Raw genomic sequence first — 26,219 nt, 5'->3', positions numbered from 1 at the left:
CTTTGGAGGATAGGGTCATAATTCAAAATGATCTGGACAAATTGGAGAAATGGTCTGAGGTAAACAGGATGAAGTTTAATAAAGACAAATGCAAAGTGCTCCACTTAGGAAGGAACAATCAGTTTCACACATACAGAATGGGAAGAGACTGTCTAGGAAGGAGTACGGCAGAAAGGGATCTAGGGGTTATAGTGGACCACAAGGTAAATATGAGTCAACAGTGTTGCAAAAAAAGCAAACATGATACTGGGATGCATTAACAGGTGTGTTGTGAGCGAGACACGAGAAGTCATAGGCACGAGTCTTTTCCGGTCTACTCTGCGCTGGTTAGGCCTCAACTGGAGTATTGTGTCCAGTTCTGGGCACCGCATTTCAAGAAAGATGTGGAGAAATTGGAGAGGGTCCAGAGAAGAGCAACAAGAATGATTAAAGGTCTAGAGAACATGACCTATGAAGGAAGGCTGAAAGAATTGGGTTTGTTTAGTTTGGAAGAGAGAAGACTGAGAGGGGACATGATAGCAGTTTTCAGGTATCTAAAAGGGTGTCATAAGGAGGAGGGAGTAAACTTGTTCATCTTAGCCTCTAAGGATAGAACAAGAAGCAATGGGCATAAACTGCAGCAAGGGAGGTTTAGGTTCGACATTAGGAAAAAGTTCCTAACTGTCAGGGTGGTTAAACACTGGAATAAATTGCCTAGGGAGGTTGTGGAATCTCCATCTCTGGAGATATTTAAGAGTAGGTTAGATAAATATCTATCAGGGATGGTCTAGACAGTATTTGGTCTTGCCATGAGGGCAGGGGACTGGACTCGATGACCTCTCGAGGTCCCTTCTAGTCCTAGAATCTATGAATCGTGGTGTGTGTGTGTGTGTGTGTGTGTGTGTATTCTAGATCTATATTCATCTTATAGGATGTGAACAATACATATAAGAATGTCTGGCACATAATCTGAAAGAGTGTGTAGCAAGCCTTTTGCCATTATGTCACAGTAGTATTCATCAGTGGGTTGGCTTGTATGTAGAGAAGAGTGCATGGGTAGGGCTTCTCTTTATGAATTGCCACTGCTCACAATACTGATTGTCACCAGGAAAGTTTTTTGGCCATCACATGTAATAGTATATTGATGTTTTGTTTAATAGAACTATTGTTTTGGGGTATTATGTGCTGTGTAGATACAAGATTAGAATTCTTGAAATATTTATACTTTCTCACATTTGAAATTCAGAATATTACAATTTTCTTTGTATTTGTAGGAAGAAGTTATTGTACTCTGTATGTGTAAAACTTGTTTATCCCTGTACTTTATGGGTCTGATCTACTAAAGAAATTTGTTGCTGGTATGGCTGGTAGGAGCACTGTAATTAGTTTGCTATGATATGAGCAAGAGTTTCTCCCCCCCTTCCTATAGTAGAAAGTTGGTCACTTTGCCTTTAACCATTTCCAGCAACAATATTACTTTTATTTCAGCTACCCTTCTTGTTGCTATAAATGAAATTCGAAGGAGTTCCCGGGCAAAGGGTCTGTCATTTTATCAATATGGTATGTTTCTTTATATCAATATGGTATGTGTCGTTATTTAAAAGAGGATTTATTACCTGAATTTGCATACAAATAAGAACAGTATAATTAGCTGTTTCTCTTGTTTTACATGAGTCTTATGATTATGAATGCTAGTAACAAGTATATTTTACAAATTGGGTGAAAACCTATTGCCTTATTTAATAATACTTAGACACTTGAGTACTAAAGTTGTTGCATTTCGCAGAATAAATTTCCCATTAGTTTTACACATCTTCTGGACAAGTTTCTGTAATTGGTGTACACTGTGTTACATGCTTCAGAGTGGTAGCCGTGTTAGTCTGCATCCCCATCCTTTCATGTATTTATACCTGCTCCTGTATTTTTCACTCCATGCATCTGATGAAGTGGGTTCTAGCCCACGAAAGCTTATGCCCAAATAAATTTGTTAGTCTCTAAGGTGCCACAAGGACTCCTTGTTGTTTTTACTGTGTTATATGTATTTATGAACACTTACAGAAGAGTTTAGTTATAAAGTATAGGTTTTTATGTATGTATACATTTATCATCTTTTACATTATTAGAATTAGAACTGTTTACAAAACTCTGTGAATGATGTAACAAAGCTAAGATTTCAACATTAGTGTAATTTTTATTAAATATTCAGTCAGGCTGAGTCGTGATCCCAGTACAAATGTGGTGTTGTTGGAGGATGCTGCAGCAGTTTTGGGTGTGACATTAGCTGCTACTTGCATGGGTCTGACTTCTTTAACAGGTAAAACTCCATCTTAAAATGAGGCTGACTTGATTTGAGAGAATATCCTTGTGTTTTGTATGCATGGTATGACTATACCTTTTGACTCCCTTTTGTTAATTGCTTTAAATGTATGAATCTTTTTCCTTTGGATTATGGGACTCTCCTCATCTCCCAATTCTACAAAGTCAGTTGATAAGAAAAGAAAAATTTCACTTTTGACGTCAACCATTTTAAATTTTTTAATCCATTGATTAGTTATTTATAAACTACACTATTGTATGATATCTGACTGGTGTTTGATAACTAAGGCTTCGATTTTTGTCATGGATATTTTTAGTAAAAGTCAGGGACAGGTCACAGCTTCTGTGTTTTTTTGGTTTCTTGCCTGTGACTATGACTTTTACTAAATACATTCCTGACAAAATGGGGAAGGAGGAGGGTCCAGCACCCTGTCCCTCCCCCACCAGCAGCAGCTGGGAGCTGCAGGGTCCCCATTGCCTGTGGAGCTGGAGCGGGGGGGGGGGGGGGGAGGAGAGTTGGGGGGGACCCCTTCCAGCAGCCGCTGAGCAGTTCCAGGGTCCCTCTGCCATGGCCAGAGGCGCCTGGGAGCTGTGGGGAGGGCAGCTGCTCGCGGCCGCTGAGCAGCTCTGGGATCCTTCTGCCTGTGGCGGGGGGGGAGGGGACCGGCTGCTTGCGGTGGCAGAGCAGCTGCAGGGTGGGGGGCCTTACCAGCAGTGGCAGCTGGGGCACACAGGGGTCCCTGCCGTCGGCCGGTCAGTTGTGGGGATCGCCTGCAGAGGCTAGGCTGCTACAGGGGTCCCCCACTGCTGGCTTCAGTAGATGTTACTGAGCATTTTTAGTTCATGTGAGCATGCTCAGTACACCCTAAGTAGCACATTCAGTCAGCAGTTTTTCACACTACAGGGCGGCTGGTCAGCTGTGGGGGGCCTCCAGTGTCACGGAAGTTGCAGAAGTCACGGATTCCGTGACTTCTGCCACCCCCGTGACTTAATTGTAGCCTTAATGATAGCACTATGTAAGCTTCAGTTTATAATCTTGGTGGCACCACTCTGCATGCATACATCCTGCAATAATGCTGTTTGTCTCTTTGACATTCAATTACATTTCATATTGCTTTAAAAAAGCTTGCATTAAAATCTGTCAAAACTGATGAATATGAGTGATTTTCTAGCAGTATATTTTAATGAAAATCTCTCTGCCCCTTTGCAGATCTTTTGGAGGAAGCTTTTACTGTGGTGAGCTTCCACAGTTGTATATTACTCTCTAATCTGATTTCAAGTATATTGAGTTGAAGATACTTGAAATTAGGAGATATTTGAATGCCTTTTTTCAAACCCCTGTTATTGTTGAGATTATAGCTTGAAACAATTCTAATAATGCTATTGAAGGGATCATATGGATTGGCCTTCCTATTCTGAAGACATGAGGGCTTGAGTCATTCACTCTCTTACTCACTCCAGTAGTTGCATTGAAGCCAGTGGACCACTTGCAGACTTTAAAGTTTGTATGACGGGTCATTTCCTTTGAACTGGATTCAAGTTAACCCAAGTTGTAGTTGAATCTTTTTATGAAAAGAGAATCTATCATAGTCAAATATGTAAATCACTTTCTCTCTAGTCTGGTTACATAAACTCATATCCTGGGAAGCCGCGCACAACCTTGTTACTGGGCTGTGCACTGTTTTACTCTGCATGAAGGGAAGGTTTAGGGAGGAAATCCTATTCCCGTCCCCCAGGATGTAGCTTTGAAGTTATGACTTTAGCCCCAAAGATATATGGTAGCCCAAATACTCCCCATCTGCCAAAGTAGGTGAGGAAAACAGAATGATCTGTTTAACAGATTTTGTGGCCCCACATAAGGGCTGCAGAACGAAGCTGTGTTAAGGAGTGTGTGCATTCTCTGCATTGTAGCTCTTGCTTCCCCACCATGCAAGAATCAGAGAGACTTGATAACTGTGAGATGAGGGTTATTTGCCCGTTAAAGGGTGTTGGTTTTTTGGAATTGACCTAGTAAGAACTGGATAAACATGGCACCTTTCTTTATAGGTCTTCACTAATTACTTGCCTCACAGCTTTATTTGCTTTACTTCATCTTTGACTCCTCTATAAAATGTTTTGTGATACTTTGCATATTTTTACATCGTATCCTAAATATAATGTTGCAGACAGAAAAATGAATATAAATAAATGTATAACGTGCCCATTATGTAAGTACTGTAATGCATTCCAGGATGGATTTCTGCTACTGTCCTGTTTTATAGTATTACTTGCATGTTTTAAGGCAAATAAGAGAGATTCCTGTTTTTATAAAAAGATTGAGTAATGTTTTTCTCCCTCTTCTCCATCAAACTGATGGATCTTACTGCTAACTTGATATTTGTTCTTTTGAAGGCTTTACTCGTCACATAGCACAGAAAGTGTGTCAAGATTTTGGTTATGCTGATGGTATTTTTACTTGCATGATGCCCATGCCCGGGAATCTGAGCGCCTAACAAAATAGTCTACAAATTCATAAGTCATAAGGGAGGGAGGGGTGGGGCATGGGGCTTCCAGGACCTGGGAAAGGAAACATTTTACTTTAAATCTTCTATTTTCTTTATTCAGTTTTATTTTCTTAACCAGAAATAAAGACAGGGTTCCCAATACATACTCTAAAGAAACAGTAATTCCTGTGTAGAGATAACGTATTGTCTGCTTTTCAGTATTACAAAGGTTTTGTTTTTACACTTTTAGAAGTATTCTGTTAAATTAATTTCAACTTTTGTCTGTGTGTAGGCAACCCTTACTATGACAGCCTGGGATCTCTAGGTGTGGGAACTTTGTTGGGAGCTGTATCAGCTTTTCTCATCTACACCAACACAGAAGCATTGCTGGGACGATCCATTAATCCTGAGCAATTACAGCGACTTACTGAGTTACTGGAGAGTGACCCTGTCGTTAGGTAAGATGAGGATCTTCATGATATAAAAGTTTCTTATCAAGCAGATCAAAAAAGCAGGAAACTAGTATTTGTCCGAGGGAAAATAGTTCAAGGGCATTTTAAGCCAAATTAAGTAATTGGAAACAAAGGAGCAGAGATACCTCTCTTGCATTGATTTTTCAGCCTGAATATGGCAGGATCAGGGTTTTGACAGAAACTTGGTTTGGTTTCCTGTGCTAAAAATTTTATTGACTGAATTGACAAACAGGAGAATTCAAGCTTAGCTGAAATAAAACCTTCAAATGTGTTTTGTGGTGCACTATACTATTAACTACAGCAGTTGGCACAAGAATTTTGAGGGAAAGGGACACAAATAAAATTAGTCACGTACTGTAAAGTCATATTTCCTTGCTCTTTCAGTATCTATCTTAAAATTCTGGTACTTTAATCCCTTTAATTTTTAATAAAATAGAAGCTGACCCTTGCTTTCAATATCCTTTACCCATGGCTATTTTTTCTCTGTGTATCAGTAGCTGGAATATTTATGGTGTTCATCTTTATGTATTACTGTCAGTTTTGGTCAACAAAAATAGATGAGTCAGTTTCAATTTCAAGTATTCCTGTCGTACAGTGCTGTATCATTTGGGTTGCAAACAACAAATTTGAATAATATGCCCTGTGAAGGTTGCTGTAACCACAGAGCAGTGGTTTTCAACCTTTTTTCATTTGTGGACCCCTAAAAAATTTCCCTAAAAAGACCCCATTGGAAATCTTAATCATAGTCTGTGGACCCCCAGGAGTGTGCAGACCACAGGTTGAAAACCTCTGTCAGAGAGATCTGGGAACCCTACTTACAACACATCTCCCCCTGTCTAAGGTCCTGTCTGAAAATTCAAACGTCAGGTACTAACTCTGTAAAACATTTGTTAACCACACATTAATATGAGTGGTGGAGGATGTTTTAACAGTACAGTTAAAAATCAGTTGTGTGGCAGTTAGAGAGCTAGCAGCACTTTGACCCCTTTCTGGTCTCTGAGTGTACCCTCCCCACATTAAATATTAAACCTCTTGGCTTTACCTGTCCTGAGATGGAATCCTGCAATTTCCCCCACTCTTAGACTGGGTCTCTGTGAGCCAATTGTGATTTCTCAGCAGGTCTCACAGGGCTCAGCACCTCTAAGTCTTACCTTTGGGAGCTGTAGCTAGTGGTTAATATGATGAAAAGAGAGGTTTCTTAAAACAAAGTATTGTTTAATCTTATCCGTAAGAACACCGCAAAGCATAGGAGAAAAAGGATTTTAACACAATAAACGGTCCACACCTATATCTTTCTTCCCCAAGACTTACTATCCCCCGGAAGCTTAGGAGGGCTCGACTGCTTCAGGCACCCTTCACAGGGCCAGTCTGTGTCTCTGTTAGCTTATTCTTCTGCAAACAGCTCACTGGCAACTGCCTCACCTCTCTCTCTCTCTCTCTCTTTTCCTCCTCCTCCTCCTTTCCCCCCTTGTAATTACTCAGAGTTCTATGCCAGAAGGGACCATTAGATCATCTAGTCTGACTACCTGTATATGGGGGGAGGGATAGCTCAGTGGTTTGAGCATTGGCCTGCTAAACCCAGGGTTGTGAGTTCAATCCTTGAGGGGGCCACTTAGGGATCTGGGGCAAAATCAGTACTTGGTCCTGCTAGTGAAGGCAGGGGGCTGGACTCAATGGGGGACCTTTCAAGGTCCCGTCCAGTTCTAGGAGATAGGATATCTCCATTAATTTATTATTTTATTTATTTATCACAGGCTACTAACTTTCACCCAGTGGCTCCTGCAGTGAGCCAAATAATGTATTTGACTAACATGTATCTCCCAGAAAGGCATTCAGTCTCAATTTGAAGACTTCAAGAGATGGAGAATCTACCCCTTCTCTTAGTACAGTAGTTAATTACCCTCACTGTTTTTTTGGTTTTTGTTTGTTTGTTTAAAGGTGCCTAATTTCTAATATGAATTTGTCTGGTTTCAGCTTCCAGCCATTGTTTTTTTTGCTTTAGTTTAAAGAGCCCTTTAGTACTCAGTATTTTCCTCCCCGTAAAGGTGCTTATACACTGTAATCAAGCTACCAACTCTCCATCTTCATCTTGGTTGAGCTCTTTAAGTCTCTCACTGTAAGGTATTTTCTCCAGCCCTCAAATTGTTTTTGTGCATCCTCTACCTACTCGAGGCCCTCATCATCCTTTTTAAAATGTTGACACCACAACTGTCTGCAGTATTCCAGTATCAGTCTCACCAATGTCATAGGCAGAGGTAAAATCACCTCCCTACTGGTACTTGCTACTCCCTGTTTATACATCCAAATATTGCATTAGCCCTTTTTGCCGCAGCATCACACTGAGAGCTCATGTTGAGTTGCTTGTCCACTATGACCCCTAAGTCATGTTCAAAGTCACTGCTTTCCATGGTACAGACCCCCATTCTGTAGGTATGGTCTGTGTTACTTGTTCCTAGATTTATAGCTTTGCAGCGGGCTGTATTAAAATGTGTTTTGTTTGAATGGGCTCAGGTGACCAAGCAATCCAGATCACTCTGTATGAATGCCCTGTCCTCAACATTATTTACCACTTATTTATTTAATCAGAATGTCATGTGGTACTAAGTCAAACACTTCATAAAAGTCTAAGCATTGTACATCTGTGCAGTTACCTTTATCACCCAAACTGTTAATCTCCTCAGAGAATGAAATCAGGTATTTTTTTACAAGATTCATTTTTCATAAAACCACGTTGACTGGTGTTAATTATATTCTTAGCCTTTAATTCTTTATCAGTAGAATCCTGTATCATCTTTTTTATTATATTTCCTGGGATTAATGTCAGACAAATCAGCATATAGTTGTGTTACCCCATTTGTCTTTTTGAATATTGACACAACATTAGTACTTTTCTAGTCTTCTGGAATTTGCCCGGTATTCCAAGTCTTATTATAAATTAACATCAGCGGGCCAGAGATCTCTTCAGCCAACTCTTTTGAGAAATTTGAATGCAAGTCATTTGGGCCTGCTGACTTATAAATGTTTATACTAATGGATTTTATCTAACATAATTCTCTGTTACTAATTGCCTGGAAAGCACTTTCACATCCTCATGATTTGAGTACAATAACTTGCTTTCTTCTAAATATAAAACAAAAATATTTATTGAATTCTGCCTTTTCTGTATCATCAACAGTTTTATCGTCTCCATCAATACGTTCCTAATACTTCAAAATCTCATTGTCCTTAGCCCTGCCGACCATGGGTTTGTCCCCGATGTTTTCAGGTTCCCTTATCAATTTTCTGCACTTCATAACTTCTGATTTCTATTGATTGCTGTCTCTTTCCCCCCTTTGCCATTTGTTATATATTGAGTTTTTTATTTCTAATTGCGTCCTTCACTTTGCCACTGAACCAGATGGACTTGAGCGAAAGGTGGACTCTTTCCTGATTGTGGAATCATGGCTTTTTGGCCATATAATAAACTCTTCTTTAAAAAGTTCTCATCAGTTTTGCTTATAATCTTCTTCATCTTTGGGAAATTAGCGCTTTTGAAACACTAAGTATATATATATTTCTGGCTGGGACTGTTCTCTGTCCATATTTAATGTAATCAGGTCATGTTCACCAGTCTCTAGGCAACCACCAGCTTCCAGTCCAGTGATGAATTTTTATCCATCACAGTGAGGTCCAAAAAAGTTATCTCATGGGCACAATACCTTTTGTGTTAGAAAATTATCTGGCATTTTTAGAAACTCTAATGTTGGTACTACAGGCATGAGTTGTCCAGTATACGTCTTCCAAATAAATTTCCCATAACAGAGTTTTTCTTTCCACACCTTAAACAAGTGTTTAAGGAATAACTCATCCTGTTCTCTACTTTGATTCTGGGACACAGACTTTAATTAGCACGTTGATCCATATGCATTCAAAATTCTGCACTTTTGGGTTATCGGTAACTATAATACAGTGATGGTGTCTCTAATGTAGAGTACTCATCCCAAAACGCCTCTTTTATCTACTCTGTCTCGTCTGAACAAGTTATAACCAGTGATTTTAGCATTCCTGTTAATGAATTGCCCCACCAGGTTTCAGTAAAGCTAGTTTTATCGAATTCCTTCTCATCAGTGAAACTTTCCAATTCTTCTTCCTTGTTACCCAGACTCCCAGCACTGGTATATACGCAGCTGAAAAATTATTTCTCTTCAATTCAATTTGTTCATGAAATGTCCAGTTTGAGTTTGTATCACCTTTATTCCCTGGTATTCAACATCCTCCTGTCTGCTCCAGCTTGTGTCCTTTTGATCTATTAGTACTCAGCTTTAGCAAAACAGCTGCAACTTTGGTAAGATCTTGGAATTAGTAGTTTCATAGTTAATAGTGCAGATATTGTTTTGTAAATCCTGATCTATTTACCATGATGTGTTTTATCTGGAATCATTGTGTTGCTTTCCTGTTAAGCTTGCTATTAAACTAGCCCCCCCAGAAGCACACAATGAACATTCTAATATAGCTGTACAGTAAACTATGCCAGTCGCATTCAGTATTAATAAATTAATACAGATCAACTCCCACATCCTTCACAGTTTTCTCATAGGTATGCCACTTCTAAAATTAGCTTTCCTGTTAAATAAAGTTATTTCTAGTGGGGCAGCATTCAGGTGTGAGGGGAGACTTGTTTTTATAACTGCTTATAAAGTTGTTGACAACTTTTGCCAGTGGGATTTTGGTAGTTTCAAGGCCAATTTGCGAGAGATCTAAATAATTAGTGTAAAATATTTAGAGCTTGTTGGGAACTTTCTGTGAATTGTTTTCTGACATAACTTTAATTGTAAAAAAACTTCTTTTTTTCCCTGGGAAAATGTTTAAATTTGCCAAAATTTTCGATTTTCAGTCAGGAAAATCTAAGTTAAATATTTCCTTTGGGACAATTTGACCTTATTGAAATATTTTTTTTTTTAACTGACGAAACATTTTAAATAATTTTTAAAAACAAAAAACATAACAAACCAAACAAAAATCAACCTATGTGAACTGCAGTTCTGGCTCTCATTCTCTCTTATGTTTTGGGGCTCCTGGGCGGGCTGTGTCATTAGGCAAAGCACTGATTTCTGCCTGAGTTGTAAGGTCTATCGCAGAAGTTACATGACTCTAAGTACATTATGATCATTGTTAATATGTCAGTACAAGTGCACGTGTTCCAAACCTCATGTTCATCCAAATGGGCTGTGCCATTCTAAAATTCCATCACTGTATAAACAAAGACAGAGACGTTGTTTTGGACACTTTTCCATGGAGTTATAAGCTTGTGACAAGTTGTAATGTGCACAGTATGCTTGGGTCAATGCTCCTATCAAGAAAGCAGACCAAGCTTGGTATTATGATCCTAACAAAGGCTCAGATGGGAACTTCCTAAAATTAGTTTTGAGCATGCCTTGAGTAGAGCATACGGAGCTCAGCTACCAACTTCTTTCACTGGAGTAATGCATACCACATAATAAAATCTTTAAATATTTGGATCCTCGTGTCCCTGGAACTTTAGATTCTTGGCTCCATTTCTGAAGCAAAGGTAATGCAGTATGGTTGCACTTCTCCAGCTGGGACCTCTCAACTGCCATAAAGTCGGTAGCGCCTTCTCCTTCACAAATTTCCCTCCTACCCTTGCTGTGTAGCCTGTCTGCTTGATGTGGGCACAGGACAGAGCTCAACTAATAGCAACTTTCATCTGGTGTATGGCCTTACCGGGATCATAGTCCCCTGTGGTAAATTAGAGTAGGCATGTTGGGGGTGGGGGAGAGCTTGAAAATCTACGAGTAAGCAGGTCCCTGATGGATGGGGGACACTTATTCCTGCATCAAATATAACTTGGCACAGGGGAGAATCTGTCCTTTATTCTCCAAAAGTGAAGATGTTTCAAGTGGTAGCAGTCAAGGAGAGGAGGTGACTTATCTGCAATTGCTGTTCATTGAAGACCTAAGTTGTCATAGATCACTACTTCTTCTTCAAGTGCTTGTTCATGTTGATTCCAATCAGGTGTGTGTGCGCGCATGTGCACAATGGCTGAAAGATTTTTCCCTTAACAGCATCCGTCGGGTTGGCGTGGGCGCCCCCTGGAGTCGTGCCTTCATGGCAGGCGCCTAATATAGAGCCCTGCCAACCCGCCACCCCTTCAATTCCTTCTTACCGCCAGTGACGGTGGCTGGAACTTCCCTTGGCTCTTGCTCAGCAAGTTTTCTTCTCTATTCCATGTATATAGTTAGTTAGTTGTTAGTAGTACTCCAGTTAATAGTTAGTCTAGTTAGTAGTTGGGGGTTTCCCCCCACTCCGGACGCAGCGCTGTGGCATATCGCGGTCCCCAGGCTTTAAGAACTGCGTGGCTTGCGCCAAGCACATGCCGAAGAGTGACCCGCACTCGTCGTGTCTTCGGTGCCTGGGGGAGACCCATCAGAAAGATCGTTGTAAGATCTGCCGCGAGTTCCGCCCGAGAACACTTAAAGAAAGGGAACAGCAGCTGAAGGTGATCCTCCTGGAGGCAGCCTTACGCCCCCACTCTGACCCGGGCTCGAGAGACCCGACCCCTACGGCGGCATCCTCGACACAGAGTGCCCTGGCGACTTCGGCGCCGAGGGAGGACTCCTCCAGGGACGCTTGGCACCGCCATGGCTCTTCATGGGGCCCATCTGATAGTAGGCACCACTCCCACTCGCCGATGCCGCAAAAGAAGAAAAAGCCGGATGACCATTCTCCTCCGGCTAAGTATCAAGAAGTGCGACCCTAGGCGGGCCACTCCTCGGCATCTCCTTCCGGGGCCATGTTGACTCCTGTCCAGGTGAGGCAGTCGAGTCCGCCCCCACCTTGATCACTGGTGCCTATGCAGCAGCTTCAGCTCCCATCCACACTGGAAGCTGCTAGAGATCTCCTCCACCTGACGGCACCGTTCTCGCCTGCCAGGGAGGAACCCTCAGCACTGATGGAGCCCCGTCCTCCGGTGCATTCTAAGGGAAAGCCGGCTATGATGTCGAGGCGCTCCCTTTCGCCACCTACATGCTCCGACAGAGAGCCTTCCCGCTCCCCGAGTTCTTGACATTCGAGGCACTGAGGATCGGCTCCTCCATGGTCTTCAGTGTCTGAAGACCACGGACTCCTATCGCTCGAGTAGGAGCAGAAGCCGTAGAGCGAGGTCGGGCAGAGACAGAAGGGAGCTGCAGGCGTGGTCTCCGCAGTGGCAGAACCCACCTCAGTGGCCCTTCTGGTCTCCCTGGTCTTATCACCAGGGCCAGGGAGGAACCCAGGGTCCACGCTTAGCGATGTCTTCAGTGGCCTCCGCCACTTTTGTGCCGCCTTCCGCTGTGCATCCGCCCCCGGTGCCTACGGTCCCGATACCTTTGCCTCCAGCACCATGCTCTGCTCTGACTTCGGCACCGGCCTTAATGACGTCGACACACCCGTCTCCCATGCCTGCACCGTTGTCGATGTCGACCTCGATGCAGGCACCTATGGCCCCGGTGCTGATGTCGGCACCGGGCCCCCTGAGCCCGGCGGCTCCTGTGAGCGTGTCGATGCAGCTACCTCCAGAGAGACTGATGCTGACGCCGACATTGGGTACAACGCCTATGGTCCCGGCACTGTCATTGGCGGCACCACCTCCAACGCTGCCCCTGGAGTCACGTGACCCGTCCGGGGCAGACAGGGAGCTTCACTACCGGCACATTCTTCCTCCTCCTCGTCGCCGGACGAAGCGTTGGCAGGGATGACCGTAGCTCCTGCATTAGAGCATAACAGAGTCCTACAGCAGTTGCTACGCAGGGCTGCCCAAGATCTGGGCATCAAAGCCGAGGAGGTCATAGAGGACACGGATCCCATGGTGGACATCCTAGCACCCTTGGGGCCTGCACGGGTAGTGTTACTCCTCATAAAGACGGTGGTGGACACCATGAAGACCTTATGGCAGACACCGGCATCCCTGCCACCCACTGCCAAACATAATGAGCGGCGGTATTTTGTCCCCTCCAGAGGCTTTGAGCATCTCTACTCCCATCTGCCTCCGGACTCGCTGGTCATCGATGCGATTAACCAACGGGAGAGAGAAGGTTCCCAAGTCTTCTCGAGTCTTCACCAAGTGCATGGCAGTCCGTCGCCACCTTTCTGCGGAGACACCAGGTACAGGTGTTCCCATACCTCGACGATTGGCTGGTCAAAGGCCGATCCAGGGCTCAAGTGGAAGCTCAGGTGGCATTCATCAGAGACACCTTCGAGAATCTGGGCCTGCTACTGAACGAGGCGAAATCGACTCTGTCCCCCATCAGAGGATAGAGTTCATAGGGGTGGTTCTGGACTCAACCCAAGCCAGAGCATTCCTCCCGCGGGCGAGATTCCAGGCCCTTGACGCCATGATCCAGGGACTCAGGAAGTTCCCCACCACCACTGCGAGAAATTGTCTCATTCTTCTTGGCCACATGGCAGACTGTATGTGCATGCTTCGGCACGCCAGACTCAGGCTTCGACCGCTTCAGTTGTGGCTTGCATCAGTGTACAGACCTGCCAGGGACAGCGTGGACAGGATCGTGACCCTGCCTCGCCCTATCCTTAACTCGCTCCTGTGGTGGACGGATGCTCAGCAGGTGTGCTCAGGAGTCCCCTTTGCTGCCCCACAACGCTAGTGACGGATGCTTCAGATTTGGGGTGGGGAGCTTATCTGGGGGACCACAGGACTCAGGGCCTCTGGTCACAGACAGATCGCCGTCTTCATATTAATGTCAGGGAGCTCAGGGCGGTGCGCCTAGCATGTCAGTCATTCTGCCCATATCTAGCAGGTCGACGCATATCGGTCATGATGGACAATATGACCGCGATGTTCTATATCAACCAACAGGGGGGTGCACGCTCCTCTCCCCTGTGCCAGGAAGCCCTCAGGTTATGGGACTTTTGTATAGAGCACTTAGTCGATCTGCAGGCATCGTACCTTCCAGGGTTCCAGAACGAGCTGGCGGACCGCCTCAGCAGGACTTTTCACAGGCACGAGTGGTCCCTTCGCCCAGACGTCACAGCTACGCTCTTCCAGACGTGGGGTTGTCCCCGGTCGACCTCTTCGCCATGCGACATAACAGGAAGTGTCAGCAGTTCTGCTCCTTCCAGAATCACAGTCCGGGCTCCACAGCGGACGCATTCCTCCTCCACTGGGGGGGACCGCTTCTGTACACCTTCCCACCCATATCGCTCGTCCACAAGGTCCTGCTCAAGATCCGCAGAGACCGGGCTCGGGTCATTCTCATAGCACCAGCCTGGCCCGGCCAGCATTGGTACACGTCTGTCCTAGACATGTCCGTGGGAGCCCTGATTACCTTGCCGCTCTTCCCGGACCTTCTCACACAGGATCACGACTCCAGCACCCGAACCTCCAGTCGCTGCATCTCACAGCATGGAGGCTCCATGACTGAATCTGTTCGAGCTCTCCCGTTCAGAACAAATCAGACAGATTGTCTTGGGCAGTAGGAAACCCTCCACTAGGGCCACGTACCTGGCCAAGTGGAAGAGATTTTTCAATCTGGTCAGCTCAGCGCGACTTTCCCCCGGTGCTGGCCTCAGTGCCCCAGATCTTGGATTACCTTTTCCACCTAAAGCAGGAAGGTCTCTCTTTGTCTTCTATAAGAGTACATCTGGCTGCCATCTCGGCTTTCCATCCGGGGGTACAGGGCCGATCGGTTTTCGCTAACTCCCTGGTTGGTCGCTTCCTGAAGGGCCTCGACAGGTTGTACCCGCACATCCGCCAACTGGTTCCTGTTTGGGACCTTAACTTGGTCCTCTCTAGGCTCATGGGGCACCCCTTTGTGCTTCTAGCAACATGCTCCCTGCTCTACCTTTCCTACAATGTTGCGTTCCTGGTGGTGATAACTTCAGCCTGGAGGGTGTCTGAGCTTAGGGCTCTAATGTCCAAGTCGCCCTACATCATGGCTTTTTAAGGACAAGGTTCAGCTTAGGCCCTATCCGGCCTTCCTCCCGAAGGTGGTATCGCAGTTCCACATCAACCAGGACATTTTCCTCCCGGTTTTCTACCCCAAGCCTCATGTGAGTAGCAGGGAGCAGCGGCTACACACTCTTGATGTCCGCGGAGCGCTGGCCTGTTACATCGAGAGGACAAAACCATTCAGGAAGTCGGTACAGCTCTTTGTCGCAGTAGCGGATAGGATGAAGGGCCAGCCTGTTTTGACACAGTGCATTTCATCATGGATTGTGGCCTGCATTACCGAGTGCTACAATCTAGCAGGAATTACAGCGCCCCCGATAACGGCGCACTCTACAAGGGCGCAAGCTTCATCAACAGCTTTCCTGGCTCAAGTCCCCACCCAGGAAATCTGCAGGGCGGCGACGTGGTCATCAGTACACACTTTCGCCACACACTATGCAATTACTAGGCAGGCCAGAGATGATGCGGCTTTGGTAGAGCAGTACTCCAGTCAGTGGACAACTCCGACCCCACCTCCTAATTTTGCTTGGGAGTCACCTGATTAGAATTGACATGAACAAGCACTCAAAGAAAAAACGGTTCCTCACCTTCTCGTAACTGTTGTTCTTCGAGGTGTGTTGTTCATCTCCATTCCAATATCCATCCTCCTACCCCTCTGTCGGAGTAGCTGTTAAGAAGGAACTGAAGGGGTGGCGGGTCGACAGGGCTATATGTTAGGTGCCATAAAGGCGTGACTCCAGGGAGCACCCAGGCCGACCCGACGGATGCTGCTAAGGGAAAAATCTTCCAGCCATTGTGCACGTGCAGACACCTGATTGGAATGGACGTGAATAACACATCTCGAAGAACAACAGTTATGAGAAGGTGAGTAACCATTTTTTCTTCCCCCAACCAGTTTGTCATATTTTTAAAATACGTGCATGTATGAGTTTCTAACTTGCTCTAAAGGAACTGGTGATTGAGCCACTAGGATCACTTAAGTTCCAGGACATGAGCAAACACTACTCCTGAAGGAATACTGCGTCAAAAAATTAAAAATTCTACACACAATATTTTAAAATTCTGCATATTTTATTTGTCAAAATAACACAATATAATCACACCATTTTCAATTATTTGCTGACAAGTATTTTGAAATAAATTACCAAAATAATTGAAAATGGTGTAATTATAATGTTGTGTTACGGTGTTATTTTGACAAATAAAATTTGCAGAATTTTTAATTTTTTGGCACAGAATTTTTAATTTTTGGTGCAGAATTCCCTCAAGAGTACCAGGGTTCTGTGTGGCGCAATCTGGGTGTGGGCAGCTCAGTGGGGTTGGGGGTGGGGAGGAATCTGGATCCATAGGGGGGCTCATTGGGGGTATTCTGGGTGCAGGGGGGAATTGGATCTGCAGGGGAGTCCAAATGAAAGTGATTAGGGCTCAGTGGGGGGGTGAGGTGAGGGGCAGTGTGCAGTTGGTTGGGGCTCAGTGGTGTGGGGGCTCCCAATGCAGGGGGTAAAGCTTGGGAGGGGTTGGGGGGGGCTTGATGGAGGGGTTCTGGATGCAAGGGGCTTCCAATGTGGTGGGGTTGGGGTGGGGAGGTTCTGAGTGCGGGGATGCGTGTCCAGATGCATGGGGGTTGGGCGGACAGGGTGAGCAGCTCCATGTACAGTGACCCACTGCCCCCATAGGTGAGGAGTGATGGGGCCAGGAAGTGGGGGGAAGGATCACTGTATGGGAGCTGCTCTCCCTGTCCGCCCAACCCCTATGCATCTACCCCCACCCCTCCGACGTTTCTGGGGGTTGATCTGACCCAGCCCCGGCTGCTCCATGCAGGGGAGGGGGAACTCCATTGTCGTCGTCCTCCCCATCCAGCCGGGCATCCCCAGACCTCCTGTTCCCCCCCTCCAGGGAGGAGTGAATGAGCACTGGTGCAGCTTTTCTTTGCTTCCCCACAAAAACCATTTTTCTGCGGGAAAGCAAAGAGACTCTATGGGGGGACATGTTTCTGCATGCATGCAGTGGTGCAGAAACCCTCCAGAAGTAAAAAACACAACTCCCTTGCTGTAGTAGATAACTTGGAGCTTTCACTTTGAACATAGCTCTAGGAGTGGTTATCTATTAACTTATCAGAGAATGGTAATTACAGATAAGAAATTTTCTGGTCTCTACAGTTATCTGTTAACCACAAAGGGAAAAAATAAACTAGCCACCAGGTCAGTTTCTAATGCTCCTGTAATCAGTTCTCAGCCATTTTATCCCTCTCACAAATGACTTGATGCACTGTTGCAGGCTCAGCGGTCATATTTGTAAAACTTGATAGATTTAAACTGTATTTAAACCAGTACTAAACATAGGAATATGTAGTAATGAGAGTTTGATTTGAAAATATTCAGAGGCTCTAATGCGGGACAAAAGGGAACAGTGCCCCTATATAATTAAAAAATCTTTGAACTGTGACAATTTATAGTGAATACCAGAATTCAGATCAGCTAATTGTTTTGCTTTACATTTTTCCACATTGCTAAAAATTATCTATTTCAGAGCAATTCATGATGTTAAAGCCACAGACATGGGATTGAGCAAAGTGAGATTCAAGGCAGAAGTAGACTTTGATGGACGGGTTGTGACTCGTTCTTACCTGGAAAAGCAAGACATTGAACAGCTGCTACAAGTATGTTTAATAAAGCAATATTGTTACTTCCAGCATTTTTTTCTTTCCTATTATCAAGCATATTAAAAGAAAAATTTGCAAGTAGATAGGGTATATTGTTTTGCATTTATATAGCTCCTCATCCTGAAGGATCCCAGATGGCCTTACATATTTAACACACTGATACAAAGTATACACAGAGATCATACCATCAGCCTCCACCTCTGGGCTGAAATAGCAGTAGTGTATAGCAACACTACAAAACCTTCGTAGTACAAGAAGTGTAAAAAAAAATAAAAAATCTTATCCAGGTCAAATTACAAGGCTAATTTTAAATAACCAGGATATTGCCCAACATTCACAAGTTGTTGTTCTGTCTAGATTTTCCTGTATGATTCCCAGCTCCTTACTCTGAAATGCTTTTTCTAAGAACTACCCTGATTCAGAGGAAGACCAGGGAGATGGAGCGAGGCCAAGCTCACCCTGTGACAATGCCAACACCACTTCTGCAACACACTGGGATTTTCTCTGGAAATCTCTTATCCAAAAACTGATAATTGTAGGTCTCGCAAACGAAGCAGGTTCAGATCAGAACCAGAGGTGGCATGCTTTCAAGTCTGGTTTATGATCGTAGAGCACATTATTTCTCTCCTTCCACTTGATTTTTAGAGACTAACATATGTTTTTATTGATATTGCAGGAAACGTTTAACTTGACTTAAATAGTCGTCTTGCTTTGTATCCAAGGAGTACTGTTGATCTTATACTGTGCTAGGTCTATATTAGTGATGCAATATTTGTGTCTTAAATATACTGCAGCCTTATCGCCTATGGCTGTGATATTACAAGTTAAGAAGCATCTAGCCAGCTCTGTCCTTGGATATGAGATAGCCAAGAAAAACTCATGTTAGTACTGGGATACCATCTATAGTTCTTATGCATATGTTAGCTTGGGTTTTATTATTTGGTGAAAAATTCCTCCCTCTATAGAAGAGGTCTGCCTAGTACTTCTATAGAAAGCGTTGCATCCTGTTTTCCTTAACCTCTTTCCTTCTGTTTGGTACACTGTTGGCTTCTCCTAGCCTCAGTTCACAGCTGTTTTACTTGGCTCTTTCTGGGGGCCAAGGATGAGTATTTCCTGCGGGCTGCACAGTGAATCTTTAGGTATTACTACATTTACTTTGCTACCTGCGATGCGATACATTATACAGCTACCACTAAAGTTACACATTTTTAAATCAGCAGGTCCGGATAACTTGCATCCAAGAGTTTTAAAAGTGCTGGCCGAGGCGCTTGCTGGGACCATTAATATGAATTTTCAATACGTCTTGGAACACCGTGGAAGTTCTAGAAGAAATGTGCCAATATTTAAAAGGGGTAAATGGGACAACCAGGCTAATTATAGGCCTGTCAATCTGACATTGATCCCAAACAAAATAATGGAACAGCTGATATGGGACTTAATTAATCAAGAATGAAAGGAGGCTAATATCATTGTCAATCAACATGGGTTTATGGAAAACAGATCCAGTCAAACTAACTTGTTACTTCTTTGAGTAAGATTACAAGTTTGGTTGATAAAGGTAAAAGTGATGATATAATTTATTTAGACTTCTGTTGGGAGTTGACTTGGCATTTTGATTAAAAAACTTGAACTATAAAAAATTAACATGGTACATATTAAAAGTATTAAAAACTGTCTGATAGGTCTCAATGTAATTGTAAATGGGGAACTATCTTCAAGTGGGTATGTTTCTAGTGGACTTCTTCAGGGATTGGTTCTTGGCCCTGTGCTCTTTAACATTTTTATCAATGACATGGCAGAAAATAAAATCATCACTGATGACACTTAGGTTGGGGGGTTGGTAAATAACAAAGAGGATGGGTCACTGATACAGAATTATCTGGATTGCTTGATAAGCTGTGTGCAAGCAAATAAATATGTATTTTAATACACCCAAATGTGAACTTAGGAACAATGTAGGTCATACTTACAGGATGGGAGACACTAGTCTGGGAAACAGTGATTGAAAAAGACTTGGAGTCATGGTGCATAATCAGCTGAATGTGAGCTCCCAGTGGAATGCTGTGGCCAAAAGGGCTAATGCAACGGTGGGCAAACTATGGCCCACGGGCCACATCCAGCCCGCCAGCCGATTTAATCCGGCCCTTGAGTTCCAGCTGGGGAGCGGGGTTGGCGGCTGCTCCGCGCATGCGCGCTGCGGCTCCCTGCAGCTCCCTTAAGTAGCGGCATGTCCCCCCTCCGGTTCCTACGTTTAAGGGCAGCCAGGGGGCTCCATGTGCCGCCCCCACCCCAAGCGCCACCCCTGCAGCTCCCATTGGCCAGGAACTGTGGCCAATAGCTACAGGGGCGGCGCCTGCGCATGGGGCAGCATGACAAGCTGCCTGCCCGCGCTTCCGCGTGGGAGCTGGAGGGGGGACATGCCGCTCCTTCTGGGAGCTGCCCGGAGCCTGCACCCCTTGGTCCCAGCCTGGAGCACCCTCCTGCACCCCAAACTTCTCATCCCCAGCCCCATCCCAGAGCCTGCACCCCAGCCGGAGCCTTCACACTCTCCCCCCCCCCCCCCCATGTCCTGCCCCAGCCTGGAGCCCCCTCCCACACCCTGAACTCCTCATTTCTGGCTCCACCCCAGAGCCCTTGCTCCCCCGTGCCCCAACCCCCTGCCCCAGCCCTGATCCCCCTCTTGCCTTGCAAACCCCTTGGTCCCAGCCTGGAGCATCCTCCTGCACCCCAAATCCCTCATCCCCAGCCCTACCCCAGAGCCCTTACCTCCAGCCAGAGCCCTCACCCCACCCCAACCCCATGCCGAAGCCCCCTCCTGCACCCTGAATGCCTCATTTTTGGCCCCACCCCAGAGCCTGAACCCCCAGCCAGTGCCCGAACCCCCTCCCACACCCCAACCCCAATTTTGCGAGCATTCATGGCCCGCCATACAATTTCCATACCGAGATGTGACCCTCGGGCCAAAAAAGTTTGCCCACCCCTGGGCTAATGCAATCCTTGGATGTATAAACGGGAATGTACAATAAGAGTAAGGAGGTTATATTACTGCTATATTTGGCACTGGTGTGACTACTACTGGAATGTGTGGCAAGTTTTGGTGTGCATAAATCAAGAAGGGATGTTGATAAATTGAAGAGGGTTCAGAGAAGAGTCACAAGAATGATGAAAGGATTAGAGAACCTGGCTTCTGTGTTTGAGCTCCTAGAGTAGTCTGTCTATTTTAGCTTAACAGAGAAATGGCTAAGTCTCGATCACAGTTTATAAATACCTACGTGGAGAATGAGCTCTTCAGTCTAGCCGACAAGAGTATCGCAAGATCCAGTGGCTGGAAGTTGAAGGTAGACAAATTCAGACTGGAAATAAGGTGTAAATTTTTAACAGTGAAAGTAAACAACCATTTGAACAATTTACCAAGGGTTGTGGTGGATTCTCCATCAGTGTCCATTTTTAAATCAAGAATGGATGTTTTTCTAAAAGACATGCTGTAATTCAAACAGGGAAGATGGGTAAGTTCTGTAGCCTGTGTTATGCAAAAGGTGGTCCGTTCTGGCCTTATGTTTTTGAGAGAGAATGAGTGGAGAGAACAAAAAGAGAGAAGCTGCACTGTCTTGTTAGGAGAAAACAGAGACGTTTACCAACTTTTTGAAGAGATGACTTTTTGGAAAGACAAAGTGCAGTTCTTTAAACCTAGTTTGTGAATAAAGGAAAAAGTGAAAATGTGTATGTACATATTGCAGGTTTATTGCCAGCCCATCTTCATCCTCATCTATATTTTACATTCTTCATGTCCTTCGTCCTCACTGCCCTGAAAAGTCAGGAATGATAAAGAAGCCCAGCCTTTTCCAGTTCCTTGGCAAATGGTTGCCCATTAGGAAACATGAAAATGTTTAAAAATTGACAGTTGTTTGTTTTTCTTTTTGTTTTGTTTTTTTACCTTCCCCTCCAACCTCTCAAATTTCTTTTCTTGCCAGGAAATTCAGCAGGTGAAAACTCTTGAGGAATTAGAAGCCTTCATGCTTAAACATGGAGAAAATATCATTGACACACTGGGAGCTGAAGTAGACCGGCTTGAAAAGGAGCTAAAGGTAATATTCAGTTGGTAAAAATAATTAATCAATCTGAATGCTCCTATTTTGCTGATATTTAGCTTTGTACCTTTAAGAAAAGCAGGGACAAACTTCAGTTAAGTTTCACTGAACAAATCTGACCTTGAAAACAAGTATTTGTCTTGCCCTGGGTCTGCTTGACATGTATGGCTTGTATGGTGGTTTGTTTTGTCTCTGTCCAAGTCACTTGCCTTTCTAAGATCATTACTACTTATTGATTACAATTCCCATGGAATATTACCCTTTTGTGTTCTCTGAAAAATGGCACAGTTGTCTCAAAATGTCAAGTCATTTATAGGCCCTTGAACTCTACATCAGCTGTAATGAGAAGCAACTTTTAAATGGTTTTTAACCATCCACTTAATGTTGTGTCAAAAGTGATGTAATTGCATATGAAGAGGGCTCCACTTACTTTACCTCTTATTTTTTGTTTTGCTCTTTGCAAAACAATATCTCTCATTGCGACTACTGCTCTACCATGTGACACAACTTTAATAGACACACAAACAAGCAACCATCCTTTTTTCAGTTTAGGATTTAAAGATCTCTTTCAATTGTAACAGCAAAGGCGTGTTATCCTTGTTACATTGTGGCTACTAAAACCTTACCTGAGAAGTTATGGTGGGTAGGTGTGGCATGCTTTTATTTTCATTTAGTTTGTGGTCTGTCCATTATACCAAACCATAACTTTATAAATGGATAGATTCATCATAAGGGCCTTTGCCTTTCTGATTTCAAATTCTAGAATGGTGTTATTGGGCTGGACAAAGATCTAGTCAGACAGTTGTGTTGTGACTCTGGTTTTGTATTGATAGTTTATGTGCTGATGTGTGAGCACCTAGTTTTAGCAGATGCTGGGAATTCCTGAAAGTATAAGTGGATTGGAGAGGTCTGGGAAGCAGCAGATGTTCAACATTCGGTTCTGTTTTTGGAGTCTGGTTTTCTTGCTTTATATTCTGTTACATCTCACAATCTGGGAAAATGCTGGTGCTTGGAAGAACAGAGTTGTCTGTTCCTCCTAGGATGAAAAGGTGGACAGGGTATCTGTTTTATGCCCTTGGTGACTGAGCAGCAGAAGGAATAATATGTACAAATAAATCATATTTGTCTGCATGAAATAAATGGGGAAGCTGTTTATATTACAAATTTATGAAAAGCCCCAAAGGGAACTTCTAATACAGAACATATCCATTTCGTAAGGTATGATTTTTTAAAAATATTTTTCCTTTCTGCTGAAGAATTTATTTTCCTGCTTTTGGAGTAGTTAAGCATTTCCTTTGTCTGAAGATGTGAGGCATTTGGGCAGACAAATATATCCACAGACATAAGTAAATTCCATGGTATTTTCCAAGGGGAGCACAGAGTCATGATCATAACCATAGTGTGCCAGATAAATGTTGTGCCTTTGTGACTGCCTTTTCCCTTCATCAGAAGGTGCTGTTCAAGAGCATGTTCTAGTGTGTGTAGGATTTTTGAGAAACATTCTAAGTAATTTTAGTTTTATCTTCCCAGAGTGGTGCTATTGAAAATCAAAATCAGTGTTTTGACTATAGTTGGATTTGCTTGCCAGCCCTCAGAGATTTTTGAACAGCAGGCTCAATTAAGAATAATAAATTTCAAAACATTAATCCTATTTTCAGTGTATATAGGGATTTCAATAATTGTGTTGCTATTGAAAAAGCTTTACCTAATTTAAAGTCACCTGTAGAAATGTTGGTGAAGCAAGTCACTTGAAGCAAACATCACCTGTTATGCAAACCACATAATATTTTCAGTGTCTGAAGTTGTATATTTCCTTAATAGAAACTTGGTCAGTATATTAGGTCTTACAAGTCATTTTAATAGCATAGATCAGTTCTTTTCATGCATTTCTGGCATTCAGGAAAGTGCCTCTTCTATGTAGAATGTAACTTTTTTTATTTTTTTTTATTTGGACATTTTTACCTTTAACCAATTACCTTTTTTAAATCATGAGCTGCTTCATACTTTTGAAAGCATTAGAACTAATTTAGCTATGAAGTTGCCACCATTCTAGTACACGCTGATAAATGTTCCTTGGTGGACAAATTCTTTAGACCTGCCTAAAGCATGGGTTAAATGTATTAGTTAGTCTTCATTTTAAAACAATTGCTATGTTACCACGATGAGGGATTTGTTATCCTGTTGCCAACATTGTGGCAGATCTTGTCATCAGCATCAGTGTGGTACATTTGATTGTCTATGCTTATTAATAAAATTTTGTTTTTTTGTTTCAGCAACGCAATCCTGATGTTCGACATGTAGATTTGGAAATATTGTAGATTTGACAGAAAAAATCCTTGGAGTACTCTCTTTTGGAAACAAGTTTGCACAGAGATGGAACAGCTATTGAAACTGCAGTCACTTCAATACCATACCTCATTTACTTCATGCTGTAGGCTTCCTGAACTGTTGTTACTGAATCAGTTTCCAGAACAGCTTTAGATTCAGAGTCAACAACTTTGTATAGAAGATCAGTTCAACAAAAGCTACTTAGCATAATTTCTACATGAGACTGTTGGAGGTGAATTTATTTGGGAATTGGAACTTAAATCTTTTAGTTTCTATAAGGCAAATGTTAATGCCTGAAAATACACAGAAGATAGTTTCCCCATTTCAATTTTTTGTCAACTTGCACATCAGTTTGCACTCATTTAACTACTTCCTTCTAGAAGTCATTGGAGGTATTTGCAAGATACAGATGTTTAATGCTAGAACAGGCTTTGTTTCATTTGTTCTACCTGCCAAACTTGAACCAGTTGTTATATTCCAGCTATATGGTCTCTTTTTTTTCTCTGAGATCAGTCCCTCCAAAAAGAACAGCCCTTTTCTCGAGTGTCATGATTTGGAAACTTGCTTCTGCCAGTGTTGCAACAGATCAGTCTTTTGAATGCAGTTGGCTTTGGGCTTGGCCTAGAGTACGTTGAGTTACTGCGCAGGATGTAGAAACCTCAACAAACTTTTTTTTTATAGATTATCTTGGCCTATGCCTTGTGTTTAGGTTTTTTCTCTTCAGATTTTTTCCCACCCATATGCCTTTTTGTTTCCTTGACTTGCTAATGTTGGAGGATATAACATGGGGAACGATTTACTTAGTAGTTTTCTGTTATTTTTCATTTGGCTTTTTATATTTTTAAGAGGCAATATTCTGCGAATGATCTTTGCTAGCAAAAGCAAGAGGTGTGTAGAAGTTTTAACATATTCTAGAAATATTTATAATTAAACAGATGTGAAGATGATACTAATTTATTTACACAGGCACTACTTGTATGAATCTGAATTGTAGATAGCTTTTTGGGTGTTTTTCAGAAAAACCTTTTTGTGTGGGGGAAGTAAAACAATTGTGCTGAAATGTGTCATGGCTGTCAGTAATCCCAAAAGTGAGTGCATAGAATTTACGTGTTTGAAATGCGCAATTCTAGTGTTTTACAAAATGGGTTTCTAGAATAAGGCTTTCTGCAATAGGTATCCAAGTCATAGCAGACTCTGTAAGAAATAATCTTTTAATAAAGGCTAAGTGAGTACAAATAATGCAAATCTAGTAATTGAAATATTAATGGAATAATTACCGATAAATCTTTCTCCAGGAAAAATCCTTTATGCACTTTAAAACGTTTCAATAACATGAAAATTGCTCATGGGAGAGAGGTGGCAATAAGAGCATCCTGATGATTCTGTTGCTGAGTAGTCTAGTGACTGACATACTGAGGGCAGAAATGTTGATAGGGAACACAAGTCATCAAAATCAATTTGTTAAGATTAAATCATATGCATTGCAGCAAATAATAATAGTGGAGACCAAAATGTCAGGATTTGATTAAATGCTTTGTAATAGTATTTTTTTTAAATGTAAAATGTCATTTGCCAGTGAATTATGAGAATTTAAAATAGCATGCCTTTTGACAATTGCAAAACACTGCATGCTGTGCATTTTAAATAAAATGACATTCCAAAGTTTAGTTTTTAGAGATGAGGCTTTATGTACTGTAATGTATGTAATGGGTGACTTTGTTACATAGTTGGGAATGAAGGGTCTGTTAGTACCCTTGCCTATAATTCCTATTCTTTCTCTTCTCATCAGTCATTTGTTTATAACCTATTAGTGCTTAATCTAAGGGAAGACTTGATTTTTATCTGGCTGTCTCCCACTGTAGTACTAATTAGATTTGTAGTATACACTTAAGACTGATAATTAGAAATGTGTTTAATAAAAAGTGATATTTTTAAAGTTAATTGCAC

At 43.0% G+C, this 26,219-nt stretch overlaps 1 protein-coding gene across 1 annotated transcript in view; it reads left to right on the top strand.

Annotated features, from left to right (window-relative positions):
* Positions 1 to 24,262, top strand: part of SLC30A9 (solute carrier family 30 member 9) — a 68,033-nt gene extending 43,771 nt beyond the window's left edge. The window contains exons 13-18 of the mRNA XM_065404873.1: positions 1,468 to 1,539; positions 2,186 to 2,293; positions 5,071 to 5,236; positions 17,724 to 17,853; positions 21,828 to 21,941; positions 24,218 to 24,262. Coding sequence (XP_065260945.1) covers positions 1,468 to 1,539; positions 2,186 to 2,293; positions 5,071 to 5,236; positions 17,724 to 17,853; positions 21,828 to 21,941; positions 24,218 to 24,262 — 635 coding nt within the window. The remainder of the gene's footprint in view (positions 1 to 1,467; positions 1,540 to 2,185; positions 2,294 to 5,070; positions 5,237 to 17,723; positions 17,854 to 21,827; positions 21,942 to 24,217) is intronic.
* Positions 24,263 to 26,219: the final 1,957 nt, after the last annotated feature.

The sequence above is a fragment of the Emys orbicularis genome, chromosome 5 (assembly GCF_028017835.1).
Source record: "Emys orbicularis isolate rEmyOrb1 chromosome 5, rEmyOrb1.hap1, whole genome shotgun sequence".
In the NCBI taxonomy this organism is placed as follows: domain Eukaryota; kingdom Metazoa; phylum Chordata; order Testudines; family Emydidae; genus Emys; species Emys orbicularis.
The sequence above is the reverse complement of the archived record's forward strand: the minus strand, read 5'-3'. Positions and strand labels throughout refer to the sequence as shown.